At 41.4% G+C, this 15,699-nt stretch overlaps 1 protein-coding gene across 1 annotated transcript in view; it reads right to left on the reverse strand.

Moving 5' to 3' along the window:
• Nucleotides 1-2,610: 2,610 nt before the first annotated feature.
• Nucleotides 2,611-15,699, reverse strand: part of LOC111721183 (collagen alpha-4(VI) chain-like) — a 104,022-nt gene continuing 90,933 nt past the window's right edge. Inside the window, exons 36-40 of the mRNA XM_031940226.1 lie at nt 9,179-9,260; nt 7,863-8,534; nt 6,723-6,816; nt 5,705-5,904; nt 2,611-3,916 (exon numbers count right to left, since the gene is read on the reverse strand). Coding sequence (XP_031796086.1) covers nt 3,738-3,916; nt 5,705-5,904; nt 6,723-6,816; nt 7,863-8,534; nt 9,179-9,260 — 1,227 coding nt within the window. The 3' untranslated portion in view covers nt 2,611-3,737. The remainder of the gene's footprint in view (nt 3,917-5,704; nt 5,905-6,722; nt 6,817-7,862; nt 8,535-9,178; nt 9,261-15,699) is intronic.

Here is a 15,699-nt window from a genome sequence, read left to right on the forward strand (position 1 = left end):
GGTCTATCAGAACTGGTCATCATATAGCATTGTTGTTGAAGTATATAATGATCTCCTGGTCCTGCTCATTTCACTCAGCATCAGTTCATGTAAGTCTCTCCAGGTCTCTCTGAAATCATCCTGTTGGTCATTTCTTACAGAACAATAATATTCCATAATAGAATGGCACAATTTGATAACTTTTTGAGCATAATTCCAAAATGCTCTCCTCATTCACAACTCCACCAACAATACATCAGTGTCCCAGTTTTCCCACATCCTTTCCAACATTCGTCATTATCTTTTTCCTGTCATCTTAGCCAATCAGAGGCATGTAGTGGTATCTCAGAGTTGTCTCTGGTGAATAGTGATTTAGAGCAGCTTTTCATGTGGGTAGTAATGGTTTTAATTTCTTCATCCAAAAACTGTCTGTTCAAATCCTTTGACAATTTATCAACTGGAAAGTGGCTTAAATTCTTATAAAACTGAATCAATTCTCCATATATTTTAGAAATGAGACTTTTATCAGAACCCTTAAAAGTAAAAATGTTTTACCAGTTTATTGCTTCACTTCTAATCTTATTTGTATTAGTTTTGCTGGTACAAAAACTTTTAAACTTATTATAATCAAAATTATCTATTTGGTGCTCAATTATGAGTTCCAGTTCTTCTTTGGACACAAATTCCGTCCTTCTCCACAGATCTGAGAGGTATTTTCTTCTAATTTGCTTATAATATCACTCTATGTCTAAATTATGAACCCATTTTGACCTTAACTTGGTATGTGGTGTTAGGTGGGGGTCAATGCCTAGTTTCTGCCATACTAGTTTACAATTTTTCCAGCAGCGGAAGAGGTTAGGTTCGCAGGACAAAATAGTCAGTAACTATAGCAATCTAATGTTTGACAAACCCACTGATCACCTGTTCTATTTCTTAGCCAGTATCCAATGGTTTTGATGATCACTGCTTTATAATATAGTTTTAGGTCTGGCACAGCTAGGCCACCTTCCCAATCTAAATATTTAAAGGAAATATATTGTTGTTTGATTGCATTTTGGTTTTTTTCTCATTTTTTAAAATTTGGTTTTTCTACTGCAGCAAGATAATTATATAAATACATGTATACATATATTGGATTTAACAAAATATTTCAACATGTTTAACATATATTGAATTACTTGTCATCTAAGGCAGGGGGTGGGGGAAGGAGGGAAATTTGGAACACAAGGTTTTGCAAGGGTCAGTGTTGAAAAACTATCCATACGTAAGTTTTGTAAATAAAAAGTTTTAATAAAAATAAAATAAAATAAATTTAAATTTAAATTAAAAAAGAAATATATGGCAGAGGAAAGCAAATATGGTTGACAAACACAATGGTATGACATGTTCCTTTAGTCTTAAAGCCCAGAATAGCTGAGGCTATCAAAAAATAATAAAAAGATAATTTAAAAAAGCAACATGGAGGAAAAGAGAACCTGGAAGAAAAAATGCATAGGGTAGAAACAAAAATGCAAAGAGAGAGAATGAGGGCAAAACTACTCCTGTTTTACGTCTGTCTACTCTTTCAAGGGATTTCACCTTTCTATTGTGATGAAAACAGTAAAAATGGCCAATGGGAGAGCAAAGGCTAAGAGGAAAGCATGTGATGAGTCTGGATCACCAAGTACAGATGAACTATATCCCAGGGTAGTTATTGAACTGGCTGATGAGACTGATGATCGTGTAGTGAACTCTGAAAAACAGTCACAGACATCAGAGAAGAGTGACCAGGACGGACCAGGACAGAGAGCCCGACAAGGCAACCAGCATTTATGAATTGCACACTGTGTGCCCCATGGGGCTAAGATCTGGGGACACAAAAGAAGACCCAAAAATACACATTCCCTGTTTTCAGGGAGTTCACACTTACATGAGGATTAGTTAGAAAAAACTGGAAATATTTAACCTGGATAAAAGTATGAGCCTGGGGGGAAGATAGTAGTGGTCTTGGAATATTCAGTGAACAGTTGGGCAGTGTAGTGATTTAAATACTGGATGGAGTCAGGAAGACCCGAATTCAAATCCTGTCCCTAACATTTAACTAGTTTTGTGAGCCATATCATCTCCATCAGCCTCTATTTCCTCTTCTCTAAAATGGACATAATAATTATTAACTGATTTAACAAGATTATGGTTGTGAGATAGCCCAAAAAACTAACTCCTTGAGAACTTTAGCACACTATGTAAATGAGAATGGGCTGCTAGGGGCACCATAGTGCGCAGAATACTTGGCCTAGAGTCAAGTTGACTCATCTCCCAGAATTCAAATCCTGCCTCAGACACTTAGTAGCTGCGTGATCCTGGGCAACTCACTTAAACTAATTTGCCTCAGTTTCCCCATGTGTAAAATGAGCTGGAAAAAGAAATGGCAAAACACTCTAGTATCTCTGCCAAGAAAATCCCATATGGGGCCACAGAGAGTCAGACATGACTGAAAAATGAAGAACAACATAAATGCAAACATTATTGATTATTATTAGAAATAGAGATCAGATTCGTTCTCATTCCCAGAAAATATGACAACCCATAGGGAGAAATGCAGTTTTCAGATGGAAAAAAGTAAAATCTTCCTAATAATTAGAATGGTCCAGAAGTAGAAAAGACTTCCTTGGGAGATAGTGAACTCCTTTCAGTCGAGGTCTTCAAAAAAAGAAGGGATTTTCCTTGGGGAAGAAGTCAGAAAGGTGACTCTCAGGTGAACACAGGTTAGATGGATGTAGTGACCTGAGGACCCTCTGAACTCAAGGGCTCTGTCATAGTAAAGCGGTATTGCCAGTCCATCGTTGATATATGCACAAAAACCATGTCAAGCTATAAAGAATTCAATAGTATAAGTAATTCCACAGCATAAGATTTCCTGAAGAATGAACTCATTTTCATGTCAAATTGTTAAAAGAAGTTTTGCATTCAAGACATCATTCATTATTGTGGAGCCACATCTGAACAGAACATCTTAATGCTTGAGTCATTAGACAAAAAATATTTTCTAACTGAACTTTTAATTAGGCTCCACTGTTTGGCATAATCTTATTTATTTTCCTTTATTTTCTGGGGTGAGTATATGTGTAAGAAATATGCAATTTTTTAATAAGTCAAATGTCTTTTTCACTTTTTATGCCTGTTTAATTACATATATACATTTCTGAAAGGGTTAAAACAGCAGGATCAATAAATGACAGCAAAATATAGGGGTGAGCAGTGACCGGGAAATTTAAAAATGCAAGTTATAGTCCCAGCTCTACTGCTTATGAGGTGTCTGGTCTTGGATAAATCATTTAGGCAAACCCTCGTGTTTATATCTATAAAATGGGCCCAAGTAATGCCTGCTTTGCTTCTCTCATAAGACTGTTTTGATGAGGAAATAAGAATGTGTTTTATTTTATAACAATTAGTGTTTGTTGCATATCTGTAAGCTCAATGAGGGCAGGAATAAGACCTCAAAACTTAGTATCTTCTCTCAGCACTTAGGGTAGTATTTTTGTGTACATTTAAGTTTCTTGAACTAAACATATATAAAAGTACTTTAGGAACTTCAAACTGCTAAACACATATGAGGATAAACATATATCAGACAAGACTTTTTTTCATATTTTTTCACTTAAATACAGTAGGTATTTATTTTGAAACTTTTAACTTCATCTGAAACCTGCCATCCGAAGGTCAGCCCTGTTCCTCTTCTTTTTAGCCCCTGCACAGCATGGAGGACTTGGATGGTTTTCTCATCTTTGGGCTAATAGCACACAGCGGGACTCACAGTCTTGCTTGGTTTCAAACTGGTTTTGGTTGCCACCACAGCCACCAAACCAGAACTGCTGGCAGGTGTGCTGGTCCTGATGGTAGTACCACTTCAAGACATAGTCATGACACATCCCGGCATCCTTAGTCATGGAACAAGGGTCTGGGATAAATTAATAAATACTAATTAATGAATGAGTAGATAGACAGATACACAGATATACAGATACATGGATAGATGGATAAATAGATCAGTAGATAAATAGATACACACATACTTAGATACACAGATAGATGATTGGATGGATGGATGGCTAAACAGACAGATAAAAAATAGCAAATGTTGACAGATCTATGACAATCTCTGTAAATAGTCATGTTTCACTTGACTGTCTCAGTCACCCTTTTCCTTTCATCAATCTAATCCCAGATTTTTCTGACCATCTGATAACTTCAGGGACATACATATTTATACCCTTTGTTGATATAGCCAGTCAGAGAGAGAGAGAGAGAGAGAGAGAGAGAGAGAGAGAGAGAGAGAGAGAAGGAGGAGGAGGAAGAAGGGAGGGAAAGAAAGAAGGAAAGAGAGAAAGAGAGAGAGAAAGAGGGAATGAGAGAGGGAGGGAGAAAGGGGGAAAGGAGGGAGGAAGGGAGAGAGACAGAGAGATAGAGGGAAGGAGGGAGAAAGTAACTTTAACAGTAGATCCTGGATAGCATTAAGCAGGGTTCAAATCACAGCAAATCATCTCCTATGTTCAAACATATCCAAAACATTACTAACAGTGGTTTTTACCTCCTTCATGTTACAGCTAAAAGCCTACCATCAATTAGCAGCCTTCCTAATCCCCCTTAATTCCAGCACCTTTGCTCTGTTTAGCAAAGTTTATCCTGTCCACGGCTGATTTGTGTGTGCTGGTCTGGACATTATCTTTGCTCCTGGAGGACAAGAACTGCCTTTTGCCTTTCTTTACATTCCCAATACCTCGCACATGATAAACTCTTAACAAATGTTCACTGGCTGATTGAGCCTAATTGGAGTCTTACCACAATGGAGATTGAGAACTCCATTGTGTTCACTTTCTACCTTGGACTGCTAGGTGGTGCAGTGGAGAGAGCACTGGCCTTGGACTCAGGAAGCCTCATTTCTGGGAGTTTAAAACCAGATTTAGATACTTTTTAGCTCTGTGACAAGTCACTTCACCTTATCTGCCTTTGTCTCCTAATTTGAGTTAGAGAAGAAATGGCAAACTTATCAAGAAAGCCCCAAATGGGATCACGCAGAGCTGGACACGGCTGAACAACAATTTCCAGACTAAAGTCTAATATGTGGGCCCAACATGTACTTGAGGTCAAAGGGCCTGGGATCAGTCCAGCGATGTCTCTGGGTTGGGTGACCTGAAGCAAGACATTTCTCTGTTTCTTCTTCTGTAAAATGAGGTTGTGCTGGTCTTCTCTGATTCTCTTTCATCTCCAAGTCCTATAATCCTCTGAACTCAAGAACTGCTCTCCCCACCTACCCTTCCAAATCCAAAGTGCACACAATGGCCACTAATAATAGTGATGATGATGGTAATTTTCCTTTGATCCCTTCACAGTTTAACTCCAGCATCATCTCCATGGGAACCTTTCTCATTGACATCCCCAGCCTCCATCCCAAGAATTAGGGCTTTGTCCCTTTTTATCTTCTAGAACAGAGCCTTCCACACAAGTTAATTAATCAAAAGCTAAAGTAAGCTTTTGTGTATTTTCCTTAAAAGACATTCACTACCTGCAACACAGACATGATGCCCCTGGGAGTTTGAAATTACGAGTGTGAATTGTAATGCTAAATGTAAATGTCAAGCATCATCTTTCAATAGATAAAAATAACCAATCCCATATGGTAAAAACTAAAATGAGTTGTGGGGTTTTATTTGCAGGGATTTGTTTTTGTTTTTGCTTTTGTTTTTACCAAGGTCAGTGGTCTCAGCTTCAGTTTCTTTGGTCTTTTGCAGGGCTTCCATTAGATTTTTTTCAGGTCTATAATGATATTCAATGTTATCTCTGTCAGTTTGGGTGATTTGGGAAATTTTTCTCCTCATCTCTACAGAAGGGTCTTTTGTCTTAAGTGCCTTCCAGCCTCTTCCAGAGTCCGACTCATTGAATCTGAACCTGATAAAGTTCAAAGAATCTTTGTTAAGTGCAAAATTCCAAAAGGAGTCTTACATTTTATTACCTAGAAGCTTTCACGAGCAAGGAATTCTTACGCTCTCAAGTCAATCCAACTTTTATTTAAGCACTTACTGTGTGCTGTGCAGTATACTAGTCTCTAGAGGTTCTTAACTTGGGGTCCACAAACCATTCTGTAGTCAGATTTTCAGGTCTGTGAACTTGGGTGAGAAAAAAGATAATTTCTTTATTTTCATTCATTTCCAGTTGAAATTTAGCATTTCTTTCAATGATTTAAATCATTATTCTGAGAAGCAAGTGGTCTCTACCTTCACCAGCCTGCCAAGAGTGGGGGGGTGAGGTACGGCACAAAAAAGGTTGAAAACCCCTACTACAGGGACACACAAACCAGAGGCCAATAATCCCTGTCCTCAAGGAGCTTACTTTCTACTGCCTATAAATACATAATAAAGTGATTTACAAGGACATCTGAACAGGGAGAGAACATGAGAAAGAAGGAGGAATTAAATCAGGAAATGCTTCCAAGGGAGGAAATAGAGGTTTGGGGGAGCCAGAAATGAGGCCAGAGGGACAGCTTGTCCAATGGTGCAGGGAAAACATGAAGGGGAATAATAAGCCTGGAAAGGCAGACTGGAACTGGGTTGGGAAAAGACTGTAATTCTGAAGAGAGCAGGGGACGAGGAAGCTTAGCCAGGGGCCCCCAGGAGCTGCCGAGGCTGTGCGGGAACCCAGGTGAGAGATGCTCCAGGGCTGACCAAGCAGAGCCCTGTCAGAGGACTGGCGAGTCCGGCCCGGCCTACCTCTTGGTCAAGGAGGCCTTTCTCCGGTTGTCCCCTCGATGGAGTCTCTCACAGTCTTCTAGAAGTGAGGGAGGTGGGTACTGGTTTACCTCACCTGCAGAAAAAGAAAGGGAAGAAGCACTGGTTCCCTGTTCTCACAATACTCCTCTGACTCCTACATCATGCTTCTGAGGTTAACCGGAAGACTTTTTTTAGGACTCATCTCCAAGGGAGCTTTCTCAGTGTGAGGATGTTCCCAAGCTTGGGGTAAAACGTGGCTGAGGTGCCCGGCTGTTCATGTCAGGCCAGCATCCCTGAAAGCAGGAGGGCTGGGACTGCCCAAAGGAGGCTGCAAGGATGAGCTCCCCCAAGGAGAAAGCGTGCCCCCTCCTCCCTCCTGGGGCCGGCTGGCTGAGGTGGGCTGCTACCCGGAGCCTCCAGTGGCGGGAAGCAGACTGAGGAAGGAAGAGGGGGGAGAGCAGAAGTCGAGACACTCTCCAGATACTGTCTAAAGAGCTCCCCAAATAGCTTGCTGTCATCTCGGCCTCCCGCCTGGCACTCGCCCCCGCAGCCAATCCACTGACAAGCCTTGTGATTTCTACCTTCACAACGTCCTCTACATGTCTCCCTTCTCCCCACTAACACGGGGAGCTCGGCTCCCTCACCCCAGCCCTCCCCTCAGCTGCTAAGGGTCACCAAAGGAACCTCAGTCATCATAAACTGCAGCATTGAAGATCTGTAGCCAGGCAGTTCACAGGCAGCTCTTGAGCTGCAAGTTACAGACAGCTGCTAATCTTCAGTTCCCAAGGCTTCAGTGGCATTTGGGCCAAAATAAACACTCAGATAAACAACAGGCCGGCCCAGCCCAGTAAGTGATAAAATATGCTAGTGTGGCCGCTGCTTCCAAAGCAGCCGGATCCAGGCAGCCACTCCCCCCCAGTCCCTCTGGTTCGGCTGCTCCCCAGGGCCCCCTCCCAGTCCCTCCAGCTGGTGCTCCCCAGGGCCCCCTCCCAGTCTCTTCAGCTGGTGCTCCCCAGGGCCTCCTCCTAGTCCCTCCGGCTCAGCTGCTCCCCAGGGCCCCCTCCCAGTCCCTCCAGCTGGTGCTCCCCAGAGGAGCTGCCCACCAGGGCCGGCCTGCAGCCACCCCCCCAACCCACTCACTTTTCAGAAGGCTCAGGAAGGCTCGGAGGAAGCGCTGGGCGTAATCCATTCCCAGAGGAGAGACATCGGGCAGGTGCAGCAGGTGCTGCTCCGGGGGGGAGCTGGCCAACAGGGCCGATTCTTCCAGGTCGGCTCCGGCGCCCAAGGCCACAACAAAGAGGATGAAGCCTTCACACTTGGCCTCCAGAGAGACCCTGCGGAGTTTCTCCCTGTCCCCGGGACTGGTCTTGCTGCCCACTATCACCAAGAGGACCCGGTTCTTCCTGGGCAGGGGAGCCACCTCGAGGATGTTCTCAATAGTCCACTCCAGGGCATGACCCAGATAAGGAGGCCCTCTGAGCTGGTGGACAGCCTCCCGCAGGTGCCTCTGCATCTGCCCTGGGTGGCTGTACGTGAGCAAATCAAACTCCGTCTGGACGGGGGGCTCGTCCTCGTAAGGGGAGAAGCCTGGGACCCCCTGCTGCACCAGGGCGGCCCTGGCCCCAGCAGGTGAGAGCCTGGGGTGTGGAGCGATGACCAAGTCATTCAGCAAGGAGTCCACCAGGCTTCGGGCTGCCCTGAAGGCCTCATGGGTGACCCCGGGGGAGCCGTCCAGCACATAGGCTATGTCCATGTCCACTTCGATGAGACCGGGGCTGGTCACCTCACACTCCTTGTCAGCTTTGCACCAATCTAAGGGGGAAGCACAGAGTAAGAGTGAGAGCACCCTCCCAAGGCAGCACTAAAACCTTCTGTGGGAGCATCGATTCAGAGCCCAAGGGAACCTTTGGCAGCCCAAGAGTCTCACCCAAAGTCCCAAAATTTGAACTCAGGCCCTCTTGGAGGGGACCTCTGACAGTCTCAAAGAGAGCTTTCCCTTTTTTTTCTTAAATCAGGTTGCCAGTAGCTGTCCTGCTTCAGGGTTCACGCTCAGGGACCCCTAAGCTCCTAAAGTTTGCAGCTAGGATGATTATTAACAACCAGTATTTGTACAGAGCTTTAAGATTTGGAAAGCACTTTATAAGTGTTCTTTGATTTGATTCTTATAACAATGCTGAAAGATAGCAGCTATTATTATCCCCATTTTACAGATGAGGAAACTGAGGCAAACAAGGTTAGGTCCTTTCCCAGGATCTTCCTAAGTTTCTAAACTTAGATTTTTCCTGACTCTAGGTTAAGGGCTCTATTTATTGCACCACCCAGCTCTTAGAACAAGTCCCTAGGCTGCAGGTTAGGAGCCCATCCTGCTCCAAATCGATGATCCTACAAATCAGCTTTATAGGAAATCATCCAGGGCTGGAAGAAAGAAAGATAATACATCAGCTCTGCTGGCTTACCGTAGCAAAGAGTGCAGGAGGCCACAAGCTCTACATTCTCATCATTCTTCTTTTCCCACACATACAGCTTTGTATTATCCATCTAATGTAAAACACACACACAGGCAAGATTCTTGTTAGCATTAACTAATTTTAATAGCGTCCTCAAGACAGCTCTCAATTTGTCCCTTCCTCTACATTCAAATGGTCTTCACCATTGTCCATAATTATTTAACTAAATATTCACAATTAGGGCTTATCATTGAATTTAATCGAAGAGTTGGTCATATTTCAATATATCGGAAAAATTTACAAAGTGGATAGAGTGTTGGATGGACCCAAGTTCAAATTCAGCCTTTGATATATACTAATTCCATGCCATGAAGAAGCCACAGAGTGGGATTTACCAAGTTATTCCCTGGAGATAAAAAGAGACATCACATATTGCCCTTCCTATTAAGCAACTTACAATTTAGTGTGATATATGGTACTCAACATTTAGAAAAAATACTTTTCTATAAGGTGATTTTCTCTGGGTGACTATCCCTCTCCTGGTATAAATAGCAACCTTCCATGACTTCTCTCTTGGCCATATCTTTCCATCAAAGTTCTCTCTAATGTATTATCATCTTCATTTATTTCTTGATTCGATACAGTATTTTCCAATATGGTTATCATCTGTTCCCACGTCATTCTTTCAGCATCTCAAGAGTCATGGCCTGAGACTTTTGTTTCCCCCACAGCCGTTCTTTTCCAGTTACACATGTTTTCCATGGTACCTTTGATGTTATTTTTATCAAAATATTGGTCAATATTGGTAGCATGCTATTTCCTTGTTCTTACCCCTCTGTGGTGTCTTTCCATTGTCCTTTGTCCACTATATCTGTGGTCATCTGGGCTTTATGGCCAAGATGTCAAAGAGATACATTTTTGTAGAAGGAAAAAGTTCAGGATCCCTGAAAGCATCTCCCCACATGTAAGCCAGCCCCACTTCTTCCTCCTCCTGTTCAATTCCCTGATGAGCATATTTTCCATGTGCAATGACTGCCCAAGATATTTTTATGGACTCATTCAAAGAACTACTTATCCAACTGCATCTCAGAGTATGGACGTTCTACAATTTTATGCTCTTTTAGATTGACCCCTCTCACTTTGCTAGAAATGCTTTGCAGCATTTTGGGAAACAGTGAAATTAATACAACAGCCTCTTAAAAGAAGAACACTGGGAGAACCTCTCCATCATTCTTCAAGGAGTGAATCAACACTGATAAATAACCTGAAGTCTTCTGTTTGATTTTTTGCTTGCGGCCATATTTAGTAGATCACTGAACAGAGTTATTTCAATCAGCCAACATTAGATTGTAAGCTCCTTAGGACAAGAAGTGCCTTTTGCCTTTCTTTGTGCCATTTACTTAAGGCCTGGTACATAGAAGGCATTTAATAAATGCTTTTTGGCTGAGTGATAATTATTTATTAAGCATTATTTAATGTCAGCAAGCCAGATACTGGAGATACAAATGTCAAAAATGGAAACAAAATCCCCCCTCAAAAGGAGCTTATTATATACTAAGGGAAAACCACTGTACCAAGTACATATTGCAATATATTTGTACTAAAGATAAAGAGAATAAATGTGAATGAAAACAAAGTAGTTAGATAAAAGGCACTATCCTTCAGAAGAAGAATACTAACATTTAGAGGGATAAGGAAGTTTCCTGAGTAAAATGGTGCTTGAGTTGTGTCTTCAGGGAAGAGAGAGATTCTACAAAGTAGAGTAAAGGAGGGAATGTTCCCAGCATGGGGGACAGTGGGTACAAAGGCATAAGATGAAAGGTGATGAACAAAGAGAAAGTCACTTCGGCTAGATCACAGAGTACATGAAAAGGAGGAATATGAAATAAAATGAAAAAAATGGGTTGGGACCAGAACATGTAAGGCATTAAGAACTAACCAGAGGAGTTTATGTTGTATCCTAGAAGCAATAGAAATTTATTAGGTAGTTGTAAGTCAACAAACATTGATTAAGTGCTAACTATGTGCCAGACACTGTGCTAAACCCTGGGAACACACACAAAAAATGTTGAAAACATGATCTCTGACCTCAAAGATTCACATTCTGATGAAGGAGACAACTTGCAAATAAACCATGTACAGTACAGAAAAGGTATATACAGTGTGAATGAAGGGGGTCTTGAAGGGAAGGCACTTGATGGGGGCACTAAAGTGAGGAGGAGGACCAGCTAAAGCCTCTTATAGAAAGTGGAATTTCAGCTAATTTTTGAAGAAGGCAACAACCAGGGCAAAGGTACAGGCAGGAGATAGAGTAACATGCACAAGAAAGGCCAGGATCACTGGACAGTAGAGTAGGTAGAGGGGCATAGAGTGCAAAGAGACTGGAAAAGTAGGAAGAAAGAAGGTACTTATGTTCTAAAGAGAGCATTTTATCATTCTCTAGGAAGGAATGGGGAGCCAGTGGAGATGCTCAGATTTGTATCGCCGTGGCAACTGGATGAAGGATGGAGCGCAGTGGGGAAGGACTGGGGCACTGAAGTAGTCTAAGCAGATTCCATGTGGACTAGAGAGAGGAGGACGTGGAAGAAAAATCTTGTGGAGGTAAAATGGCAGGATTTGGGGAGGGGAGAGTGGTAAATACAAGTAAGTAGCCAAGGACAGTACAGATGTTATAAGCCTAGGTGCCTGGGAAGATGGTGTTATCCCTGATAGTAACAGGAAAATCGAAAAGAGTTTGGAGGGAAAGATAAAGATAATGAGCTTTATTTTGTAATTTGAGTTTGAGATGGCTATAAAACCTTCATTTTGAAATATCCCAAAGGCAGGTGGTGATAGCAGGGACTGGAAGTCAGGACAGAGACTAGGATTAGATGGATGGAAGGAGCAAAGTCAAATATGCACTCATGGAAAATCACTTTGACTTGAGGCAAAAGGACCATTTAGCAGTCTGTTGCAATAGTCAAGAGGTAATGAAAGTCTGACACAATATGGTGGATTGTAGAGAAAAAAGGTCATATGAGAGAGACATTGTAGAGGTAGAAATGGCAAGATTTGGCTACTGATTTTTTATGGGTTGCTGTTGTTCAGTTTTGTGTGACTCTCTGTGACCCCTTTTGGAGTTTTCTTGGGAAAGATACAGGAATGGCTTCTCATTTTCCTCTCCAGCTCATTTTACAGCTGGGGAAACTGAGGCAAACAAGACTTGCCCAGGGTCATGCAGCTAATAAATGTCTGAAGCTAGATTTGAACTCAGGAAGATGAGTCTTCCTCACTTCAGTCTCAGCACTCCATCCATTGTACCACCTAGCTCCCCATTTGTAGGAAAAATAAGATGAAAAGGTAAGAATGATGATACCAAGGCTCTACAACCAGAAAGACTGGAGAATGGTGTCAATCTTTAATAGAAAGAGGGAATTGTGCTGAAGGGGAATAACAAGTTCTATTTTTGACATGGAGATAGCTCTAAAACATTCGATTGGAAATGTCCAATAGATAATTAGCAAGATGAGCTTGGAACTCATGCCATATGCTTAGCATTAAATATACCACTCTGCTCAGCATTCTTGCCAAATTAAGATCTGGAAAGAGCAAAAACCAGAACAACTAATCGTGTGTCCTCAGAAGAGTCTCAGAAAGCTGATAACTAGAAACCACACTCTCAGCAACAGGAAGCATCTAGCTACTTCTTCATCCCATGCTACTTCACGGGGCCATATTAGGACAGCTATTCGGCTGGTTCTGACAATAACTTAATGGACTGAGATATAATCTAGACCTTCGGAGGAGAATTCAGATTACTCCTGATATCTTCTAGTTTAGAAAGTTATTTTCCTAATCAAAAAGAGGCAGCTCATTGGCTATTCTATTCTTATTGTGAGTTACAACTAACAGGAAGAAGGCCAAAAGAATGTCCTATTCAACTTGTCGTAATGGGGATGATATAGCAAGTGACTGTTTCTGTCTCCCAATAAGAGTATTGGAAAATGGATAAACCAATAGGGTATACAGTTATAATGTTTGTTGTTGTTCAGCCATTTTTAGTCCTTTAGTCCTAGTCTTCGTGACTCCATTTGGGGTTTTATTGGCAGAGATAGTGAAATGGTTTGCCATTTTCTTCTCCACAGTTATAATATAGTAATGAGGTAAAATGAAGATCCAACCCAAATAAATAATGCCAGTATATCTCAAAGTACGCAATAGGGGTGATCCTATAAGTTGAATATAATTTGAATTCTTTACATTTACATAACACTTTATGGTTTCTCAAAGCACTTTCACATGCGTGAAATAGTAACTGTATTCTCTATTACTCAAGTATTAATATAATAATTATGAACATATTATGATATTAGTTATATCCATTATCATATAGACTACTAGTAATAATACGTATTAATACTAATAAGAAGGAAAGTGAAGAGGAAGGAGAAAAGGGAGGGGAAGAAGCAGCTAGTTGGTATTTGTACAGCCCTTTAATATTTATAAAGTATTTTACAACAATTATCTTTTTTCCTTTCTCACAATAATCTCTTCAAGAAAACTATAACATATATCATTCCTACTTTACAAATGAGAAAATTGAGATTTAGAATAACTTTAAGCTAAATAACTTTCCCAGAATCACACATCCACTAAAAGAAGCCAAGAGGAGAAGTCAAACTTCCAACTTTTGGGATAGCACTTTGTTACATTTTTTAAATAAAGGAAAATTCAAGTTTAAGTGAACTGTGGAGGAGAGAGTCCTTTTTGCAAAATGATTCATGTTTTTAAAATGCAGGGAATCACTCAATGTCACTGCTCAGCAAAAGTTTAGTTTTCTGTATTTCTCTTCCTTTCATTATTTTTTTTGTAGGAGGCAGCAAAGGAAGGTCCCTGGATTATAGTAGTTCCAAAGGTGTTCCAAGGTTCTAGCTTTCATGACTTTTTGGAAGAAAAGTCGCCTGGGAGTCCAACCCAGGCTTCCCTGCCATGAACAAATTATACAACATCAGATTTTAGCCTCCTCATCTATGAGATGATCCCCCAAATCTCTTCGAACTTTAAAATCCTATGAATCTATGAACTCAGATTTAATTTTTACTATATTTCATATTTTCTTTCAACTAGAGTCTCACTTAAAAAAAAGACACACTTCAAAACTTCCATGGATCTCATGATCATCTGTTTTTGGTAATTATAAGTATTTATACTTCAGTAATTTTAGTAATTTAACTGTTGATAGAGACTTTAAGTAAAATCTCCTATTTGCTCCTGCCAAGTATCAGGACACGAAGTTCCTGGAACTGTTCATTCTCTACCAGTGGGGTTCACGTCAGTCTCCAAGAGATATCACTGGGGAATGTAGTGAATGCTGTCCTGAGTCACTCTGCTTGGCCTTTCTTGCTTTTCCTTGTCAGCTCTGAAGTATACAAAAAATTCAATAATACTTCAAAAGTATTGGTATCCAATCCTCAGTCAACTGCTTTGGAATCATCTTAATTTGCTTTGTTCCTTGACATGGCCATCTGGTTACCCCTTTTTTCCCCAAAAGAAATCTGGATGCTTTCCCTCTCTTTGTGGTCTTGTGGAGCATGGATCATTTTCATAAACTTGCAGAAATGGAGAACGGAGAGCCAAAGGAATTGTTTTGACAAGAGATTGGAGAACATATCTAGCATGGTCCTTCAGCTAGCCTGGATGGGCTTCTCTGGGCACAGAGTTAGAACCACATTAAAGGTCCTTGCAGGCCCAGAGGGTTAAAGTTACTAACCTGGAGTCATACAGTGAGTGTCTGAGGCAAGATTTGAACACAAGAGTTCCTGACCCTAACCATTGTGCCACTTAAAAAGGTGAGGGCACTTGTATATTTCTGGTGTCTTCCACAGCAGAGAGAAACAGTGATGACATGGGGCCTTGAAATGGAAATCATGTAATCTGATCAGGATGACTAAAGGCTCCTAATCACTCAACCCCAACACATTTGGCCATTTCCTCACTTTTGTACCCAATATCATAGAACATAATAGTTAGGAGGGACTTCAGAGGTCTTTTAATTCCAAGCTGTCAAACTTGCAGCCAGGTAAAAGTCCCCTGGCCATCCAGGAAATGTTTTACAAAATAAATAAAAATACAAAGTAGATCATGCAAATCTGTGGTTTGCTAAATCAAGATGCCATCCATAAATCCATTGGTCTGGACCAAAATGTCCCTGAACAGGAATCTTCTCTCCTCTGCCACGCCAACAGGTGGTCATCTGCCATCATGGAAGGAGCCATTACTTCCCAAAGGGGAACAAAGGGAAGTTCTCTTGGGAAGTTTCTTCATTTCATTAAGCTGAAATCTGCCTCGGTTTCATTTCCAGCTAGTTGTGATCTCTGACAGCAAACAATTTTCTGAACATACTCAAGTCTGTCTAGTTGGGAAGAGAGCTGCATATGGAGATGGATCCATGCGGGATAATGGGGATGATATCTCTGTTGAGGGTCCAGTCAGCATGCAACATCTGTCTGGTGCCGGGGACAGTCTTGCACGTGTTAGCCCCTTCATTAATA

Source organism: Sarcophilus harrisii, chromosome 5 (genome assembly GCF_902635505.1).
Source record: "Sarcophilus harrisii chromosome 5, mSarHar1.11, whole genome shotgun sequence".
Classification (NCBI taxonomy): Eukaryota; Metazoa; Chordata; class Mammalia; order Dasyuromorphia; family Dasyuridae; genus Sarcophilus; species Sarcophilus harrisii.